Source organism: Lathyrus oleraceus, chromosome 2 (assembly GCF_024323335.1).
Source record: "Lathyrus oleraceus cultivar Zhongwan6 chromosome 2, CAAS_Psat_ZW6_1.0, whole genome shotgun sequence".
Taxonomy (NCBI): domain Eukaryota; kingdom Viridiplantae; phylum Streptophyta; class Magnoliopsida; order Fabales; family Fabaceae; genus Lathyrus; species Lathyrus oleraceus.
Genome location: NC_066580.1, coordinates 77,577,588 through 77,586,411, shown reverse-complemented (window position 1 = coordinate 77,586,411; position 8,824 = coordinate 77,577,588). Strand labels below are relative to the sequence as shown.

The 8,824-nt window shown below is 33.7% G+C and overlaps 1 protein-coding gene and 1 non-coding gene across 2 annotated transcripts; one reads left to right on the top strand and one right to left on the bottom strand.

The window, feature by feature from the left end:
* The first annotated feature begins 1,735 nt into the window (after nt 1-1,735).
* Nucleotides 1,736-4,568, top strand: LOC127118209 (laccase-4). The gene is made up of 6 exons (XM_051048366.1): nt 1,736-1,877; nt 2,172-2,323; nt 2,510-2,754; nt 2,858-2,986; nt 3,099-4,019; nt 4,181-4,568. The coding sequence occupies exons 1-6, from the start codon at nt 1,782-1,784 to the stop codon at nt 4,309-4,311; spliced, it is 1,674 nt and encodes a 557-aa protein (XP_050904323.1). The 5' UTR covers nt 1,736-1,781; the 3' UTR covers nt 4,312-4,568.
* A 35-nt stretch (nt 4,569-4,603) lies between these two features.
* TRNAR-CCU (transfer RNA arginine (anticodon CCU)) lies at nt 4,604-4,676 on the bottom strand. Its single transcript has one exon. It is a non-coding gene; the product is annotated as a tRNA-Arg (tRNA).
* Between the last annotated feature and the right edge of the window lie 4,148 nt (nt 4,677-8,824).

The window sequence follows — 8,824 nt, the reverse complement described above, 5'->3', positions numbered from 1 at the left end:
TTGTTTGTCTTCATGTGTTGTCATTAAAATCATTTTAATAGTTGTTACATCTTCATGTGTTGACCAAACATTTTTTGTTAGGCTTTGATCACTTTTTATTCCTAATTATACCTGCAAACATATAGTTCCACACAATTTAATAGATTATCTAGGATTTCTCTATAAATCTTGCATTAATAAAATTGAAGGTGTTGTAGAAACTGCATCAATAAATGTTTCACCACCATGGTGAACATCATTTTATTCAAACCATAAGCTTCTTTGCAATATATATATAATATAATATATATATATATATTATATTATATATATATATATATATATATATTATATATATATATATAATATATGATAGATAGATAGATAGATAGATAGAGAGAGAGAGAGAGAGAGAGAGAGAGAGAGAGAGAGAGAGAGAAGAGAGAGAGAGAGAGAGAGAGAGCAGAGAGAGAGAGAGAGAGAGATAGAGAGCGAGAGAGAGAGAGGAGAGAGAGAGAGAGAGAGAGAGAAGAGAGAGAGAGAGAGAGAGAGAGAGAGAGAGAGAAGAGAGAGAGAGAGAGAGAGAGAGAGAAGAGAGAGAGAGAGAGAGCGAGAGAGAGAGAGAGAGAGAGAGAGAGAGAGAAGATGAGAGAGAGAGAGCGAGCTGAGAGAGAGAGAGAGAGAGAGAGAGAGAGAGAGAGAGAGAGAGAGAGCGAGAGAGAGAGAGAAGAGAGGAGAGAGAGAGCGAGAGAGAGGAGAGAGAGAGAGAGAGAGAGAGAGAGAGAGAGAGACGAGGAGAGAGAGCGTAGAGAGAGAGAGCGAGAGAGAGACAGAGATCTCGATGGAGCGGAGAGAGAGAGAGCGAGAGAGAGAGGAGGAGAGGGAGGAGAGAGAGAGAGAGGAGTTCTCTCTTGCCAGAGAGAGAGAGAGGGGAGAGAGTCTTCAGAGCCAAGCAGAGAGGAGAAGAGGAGTACTGAGAGAGAGAGTATTTGTTATATTATTACATCTTATTTCACTATTAATTTTTCTTTCTGTTTTTTTATAGCATATTTGTGCACAAGTGGCTATGCAATGAGTTTTGTTTTAACATAAAATAAAAAGATGCAACATTATTTTCAACTATATTGTTTTGGTTCATAATTGAATTCAATACAAGAAAACAGTTAGAGTGCTTAACCCTGCCTCCATTACCAAATTATGACATAATTAACTTCTTTAGCAGTGGTAACAAATCAACCTCTCAATTTAAGCTACTAATCATTGGAAAGATATAATATATTTTTACAATGCAAAAAATGTGAGTTTTGATCTTGTTCTAATGAGGTGAGTTAAGTGAAGTACAAAAGCAGCAATTACAAAAACCAAATCGAAAAAGATAAGACATTTGAATCATTTTGGTGCCATTTGATAGTACAGAATATTTATTAAAACATGATTTGACAGGTAAATCTATCTCCTAGCAGTGTATATTTGAAGAATAACACTTCAAATTTACACATACAAGGGAAAAAGATAGTCAAGAAAAATGCTATTGATAATGAGAAAAGCAAGGATTTGTAGCTGAGCTGTATTTTTCAACTCATGAAAATGAATATAGCAGCACTGGTTTACATTGAACATGACAGATAAGGACAACATTGTGTAGCATGCAAGAAACATTGGTATGATTTTTCAAAATGTGCATAGCTATCATTTTTTAGTAATCACCTACCATACGTAAAACGACACAACATCACAAATTATGTCATTATATAATGTTAATATGCATAATTATTATTCAAACAAGAGGAGATTAATCACTGATGAATAGAATGGAGCCACACTTTCTAGCGATTTTTATGATAGCTCTTTCATTTCCACTCTTTGTTCAATCCTTGGTGCGTCATTACAATTTTAGTGTAAGTACACTTCTTATTCACAAATTTGCAGGCTCATTGGCATTAAAACATTATCAAAATGACAGTTCCTATGCTACTGACAAAAACGATAGGGTAGACTTTAAAAATGGGTTTATGACATGTAATAACTCAGACTCAAGCTTAACCTTTTCCAAGGGTATTGCAAACCTTAACGTAGATAAGTCTGAATAAACTCTAAATACGTTTTTTTTCAAAGAACTCGTTATCGTAATACTTTGTATACATATCAAAATATGGAAAAACAAAACATTTCATGACGGTGAATGCGTACAGGTGGTATTGAAGAATGAAACAAAGCTTTGTTCAACAAAATCTTTTGTCACAGTAAATGGAAAATTCCCAGGGCCAACTCTGTATGCAAGGGAGGATGACACTGTAATAGTAAGGGTCACTAACCATGTTAAACACGAAGTTACAATCCATTGGTGAGAATTTCTTCTTTTAACAGACAAAAAATAATTGGTAGTGAAGAATTTTGACCTATGTAGTATCGACACTTCTGATTAAAGACGCGTCAGGCGTCCGACACGTGTCTTTGGTCACTGTGAGTGAGTGTTGTGTTTGCACTTTTAGGTTTTCATTTGATTAATCATTCTTGGACCTAATGACAGGCATGGAATCAAACAACTTAGGACTTGTTGGTCTGATGGGCCAGCATATGTCACACAATGCCCTATTAAGACAGGACAAAGCTTTGTATACAACTTTACCATCACAGGTCAAAGAGGCACACTTCTATGGCATGCACATATCACTTGGCTGAGGGCTACAGTGCATGGTGCTATTGTCCTTTTGCCTAAAAGAGGCATTCCTTATCCATTTCCTAAACCTGACAAAGAAAAGATAATCATTCTAGGTAAGTTTTCCAATTAGCAAAGTAGCCATTATTTCTTAAACTTTAGCAATTAGAACTTGTGCATCATGTTCCTTTTGTTTACCTTGATTTGTATGAGTTATAGGTGAATGGTGGAAATCAGATGTTGAAGCTGTGGTTAATCAGGCCACAAATTCTGGTCTGCCACCAAATATTTCAGATGCTCATACCATCAACGGTTATCCAGGACCGGCTCCCGGTTGCATTTCCCAGGGTATTTATTGTGATCCTCGATATAGCACAGAATTAGAGTCAAATGCTCAAATTGTTGTCGCAGACCTTGTTGAGACTCGTCTTGAAATATTGACCTTTATCGACTTTTGCAGGTTACACTCTACACGTTGAAAGCGGCAAGACCTATCTCCTACGCATTATAAACGCAGCTTTGAACGACGAACTATTCTTCAAAATCGCAGACCATAAACTAACAGTTGTCGAAGCAGATGCATCATACCTTAAACCTTTCGAAACCGACACAATATTTCTCAGTCCAGGCCAAACCACAAACGTTCTTCTAACCGCTAACAAACTTGTTGGCAAATACTTAATAGCAACAACTCCTTTCATGGATGCCCCTATTGGCTTTGACAATGTTTCTTCAACCGCTACACTTCACTACAAAGGAACACCATCTTATACCAAAACAATCTTAACAAGCATTCCTCCACTTAACGCAACTCCAATAACAAAAACTTTCACTGATTCTCTAAGAAGCATTAACTCAAACACCTACCCTACAAAAGTTTCATCAACCATTGATCACTCTCTTCTATTTGCTATAACAGTTGGGATCAACCCATGTGATACATGCACCAATGGCAACAAGCTTGTATCTGCTATTAACAACATCACATTTCTGATGCCTACTACATCACTTCTTCAAGCACATTACTACAACATCAAAGGAATTTTCACCGACGATTTCCCGGCAAATCCGCCTATGGTTTTCGATTACACCGGAACAAATCAACCTGATAACCTTCATACCGAGAACGGTACAAGAGTTTACAGACTGAATTTCAATTCGAGTGTTCAAATTGTTCTACAAGGCACTGCAATGATAGCCCCGGAAAATCATCCGTTTCATTTGCATGGATACAATTTCTTTGTTGTTGGACAAGGTTTAGGAAACTTTGATCGTGAAAAGGATCCTTTGAGGTTTAATCTTGTTGATCCAGTTGAAAGAAACACATTGTCAGTGCCAAATAATGGTTGGGTAGCAATCAGATTCAGGGCAGATAATCCAGGTAACAAAAATACATGTAGCACTGAAATCTCTGAAAAAAATGTGTTCTTCCTATTTTCTGACACCTAAATTAAATTTATTTATTTTTTAAATTATTATCGATATCGCCGTGTCGATGCAGATGTCATGTTTTTAACCATGGGTTGTGTGTGAATTGTGAAGGTGTATGGTTTCTGCATTGCCATTTAGAAGTGCACACTACATGGGGGCTTAAGATGGCATTTATAGTAGACAATGGGAGAGGTTTCAATGAGTCTACACTTCCACCACCTAAAGATCTTCCAAAGTGCTAGAGTTTCTGATGCAGAAAAAATGATATGCATCTAGAGTGCACTAGAGAAGTGATTTCAGAGTATGATGGGGAGATATCAAATTGTTTGATTTGTATTTGTAGAAGAAATCAATAAAAAGAAGCAATTCAATTTTCATGTTTAGGATAGAATATGTGATTTTTGTGTTGATGGAAATTTAATGAGTTTGATTTTTCAGTTACTATAATGTTTGTGGTTGCTTAAAAATGTGATAATATGGCGGCAATATTTGGTGGTTACACATTTTGAGTTAAAAAAGAAACAATAATTAAACCGCGCCAGGTAGGGGTCGAACCTACGACCTTCTGCTTAGGAAACAGACGCTCTATCCACTGAGCTACAGGCGCTTGCGTGTTAACTTGTTCTTCCATTAGTTAATTATACAAATCACTAGATTTAGTTCAATATCAACAAAAGAATCTTCACAATGTCATTAAGTTGGTCTAGTTTGTAAATGTAAAAACATGAAAATGTGTAATTACACACATCTTCTGCATACATATAAGTCAAGAATCAATTTAAATACGTCACCTATTTTCTAACCAGGGTTGTTCAATACTATTATTAAAAATATTAATTTAAAATTTTAACTTTTAGATTATCATAACAAAATACTTATAAAAAGAATAATAAAATAAACAAATTAAAATAATAATGATTCAGCTCACTATACTTTAATTTGAAAAGGAAAATTATTTATTAATAGTTCAGTATGATTTGGAATTTAAACCGACATACAAAATTAATAGTTTGATTTAGATTGGTTCTAAATAGATTTAAAGACGTTGATGATGATCCAATTCTGTTTAAGTTTTATTATGCTTTAATTTAATTTGATTCAATATTCTTGCTAAATCATATCATGAAAAAATATATTTTTTATGGGAAATTAAGACACAGTAACAGATCAATATGCAGTAGATATAAAATTTCTTAGATTCGTAGGAATATTGAGGATTAACAACAAGTATAAGACAGTAAATCGAACAAATAAAGACATAAAAAAATACATATATTTACGTGGAAAATCCCTCAATATGAGAGTAAAAACCACGAGTCGTTTAGACCAAATAAATAACTATAATATAATCAATTAAGGATATAAGAGAGTATTAAAGTGATTCACAAACTAGTGCTAACAACAACAAATCACAAAGCAACCTATCTTACAAATAAGAATAAAAAAGCTGAAAAATTTCACAAATCTGTAGCTTTAGAGCAAAGAAGATAACTATCATCTCAAACGTTGTTTTAAAATTTTGAATGGTCAAAAGTTAGATATATGTGTTACAAATCTGTCCTCCAAATTTGAGCTCGATCCGATGGTTAACGATTTGTGGATCATTGATTCAGTGAGACCGATTGCAGAAAAACGGGAATGAGTTTCTCTCCTCTTTTATCTCTATCTCTCTCAATCCTAAATTGATTCTCTCCACTTAAATAAGTGAGACAAATGAGCTAATCATATTTGAGCCTTTCTCCATATAGGAAGAAAGCCCAAACCCAACAAATCTCTTTCTCACAACTATGCAGAGAAAATCGTCAAACTGACAATATCACAACAAGCTTCAATTTGTCCTCTTGGTAATGCTTTAGTCATTATATCAGAACCATTATCATATGTAGGAAATTTAGCTAACTCCAACAACTTAGCATAAAAAACATCACATATCCAATGATATCTCACATTAATGTGTTCGAACCTATTATGAAAAATCAGATTTTTTACCAAGATGAATAGCGATTTGACTATCAACAAAAACACATATTTGTCTTGAACAAAACCAAGCTCCTGCAAAAATTTATTCAACCATAGTAACTATTTGCATGCTTTGGTAATTGCAATGAACGCAACCTCTATAGTAGACAATGCTACACATTTTTGCAATTTGGACTGCCAAGTCACAACTCCCCCTGCAAATTTAATCATGTGTCCCGAAGTGGACTTTCTAGAATCAATGTCTCCATCCATATCAGAGTCAGAGTACCCCACTAGAGTATGCTTACCTCCTCCAAAATAAAGCCTCGCAAAAGTACTACTGCAAAGATACCTTAAAAATCATTTTACAGCATTCCAATGATCTCTACCTGGATTGCAAAAATCTAATGTCTGTACCAACAACATGTGATATATCTTACACACCATTATATATATCAAACCACCCGCAACAGGCATATAAGGAACACATTTCATATCAAACACTTCATCTTTACTTGAAAGACTTTGATTATAACTCAACTTTAAAAGAGTAACAAGATGAGTGCTTACCGCCTTAGAACTTTCCATTTTAAATATTTGCAGTACTCTTTCGGTATAATGTTCTTGTAACATCCAAAGTTTCTTCTCTTTTATGTCACACATGATTCTAAAGCCAAGAATCTGTTTAACTGCTCATATGTCTTTCATGGCAAATGACTCCCCCAATTGCTTCTTTAACATATTAATGTTAGAAATGCTTTTCCCTAAAATAAGCATATCATCAACATATAACAACATGATAATGAAGTCATCGTTAAAAAAATTTCTAACAAAGACGCAATGATCTGAAGTAGTATTCTGGTATCCTCGATCACACATAACATACTCAAACTTCTTATAACACTGCCTTGGAGCTTGCTTCAACCCATATAAACTTTTTCTCAATCTACACACATGATCTTCTTTACCTTTAACTTGAAAACCATCGGGTTGTTTCATGTAGATCTCTTCCTCCAAATCACCATGAAGGAAATCTGTTTTCACATCCATTTGCTCAACCTCTAAATTGAGAGTAGCAGTCAAACTCAACACGCTTCTAATTGATGACATCTTTACAACAGGTGGAAAAATATCATTAAAATCAACACCCTTTCTCTGACAGAAACCTTTCACTACTAATCTAGATTTATATCTTGGAGACTTAGAGTTGCTCTTATATTTAACTCTATAAATATATATATTTTCCAAAGCCCTTTTACCTTTAGACAACTTCACTAAATCATAAAATGTGATTATCATGCAACAATTTTATCTCATCATGCATTACATCCATCCATTTTTGATTTTCATCATTTTCCATGGCCTCTTGAAAACACTCGGGTTCACCATCATCAGTCAAGGACACATAGTCTGCAAAATTATACCTTGTAGAAGGTTGTCTCTTCCTGTTAGACCTCCTAAGTAGAACTTGAGATGATTTTGGAGCTTCACCAAGATTCTCATCTTGTAATATATATCTCTCCCCTTCACCATCATTAGTTGGATTATTTACCTCATTTCCAAGTTGTTGATCATCAACATAATCATATGGCTCACCATTGTGATCATCACCACCAATACCATCCAGATCATGATTAGGTAACTGAACTGGATCCACATTAGACAAACTGATATCTTTCTTGGGTGTAGACTTCTCTACCTTATCAATGTCTTCAATAGTTTTGTCTTCCATAAACACCACATTACGACTTCAAATAAGCCTCTTCCTTACAGGATCAGACACCTTGTAACCAAACTCATCTTGCCCATAGCCGATGAAGATACATTGTTTTGACTTTGCATCCAACTTGGATCTTTCATCCTTTGGAATATGCACAAAAGCCTTACAACCAAAGACTCTCAAATGATCATACTTGACATTCTTTCCAAATCAAATTTTGTCTGGAACTTCACAGTTCAAAGCAATAGTAAGAGTGAGATTAAGAACATGCACTTTTTCCATATAAGAAGAGAGTCCAAACCCAATCGCTCTTATACAACAAAAAAAAAACTCCCTTATAGATACTAATATAAAAAATCTTATTTAAAAATCAAATAAGTCATTTACATGGTTCAATCATCTAAATTTTATCATAATTACTATTATAATATATAATCCATCACAATTACTATGCATCTGATTCCAAATGGTAAAGTATTACCTTTACTATTTATATAAGACTGTCAACATGTATTTATTTAAAACTGACATATTTTAGTTTTGTCCAATTTTTTTTTCATCTGATTATTAGTCATATTTTTATTTAATGTCCAATTCATCTCATTTTTGCATTAGTTCAAAAATAATCTCTTTATTTTTATTTTAGAACCTTTTCATTTTTAAAAAAATATCATTGTTTATTTATATTATTATCATAAGCATTTTTAATTTCAAAACAAAATTTAAGATAGATACTTCACCATAATTCATTCTTACATGCCATATCATCCCACTTGTCCATTTTCTCATTTTATTTTATTATGTCAATTAAAAGTACTAAAATGAAATGAAAGGCAAGTTTTAAAAGAATAGAAAAAATAAATAACTTTATTCATGTTGCATTCATACACATCATACCATTTTTTTTATACTTCATTCACAAAAGATAAAATACCAAAATATCATTATATCCATTATCATCACATTCATCATTACTTTATCTTATTTTACAGTAACAAATATCATATCACGTTCAAACCGAAAGAGAAGGCTAACAATTTTCACAATCTTTACTTTTGCATTCATCATGTCATACA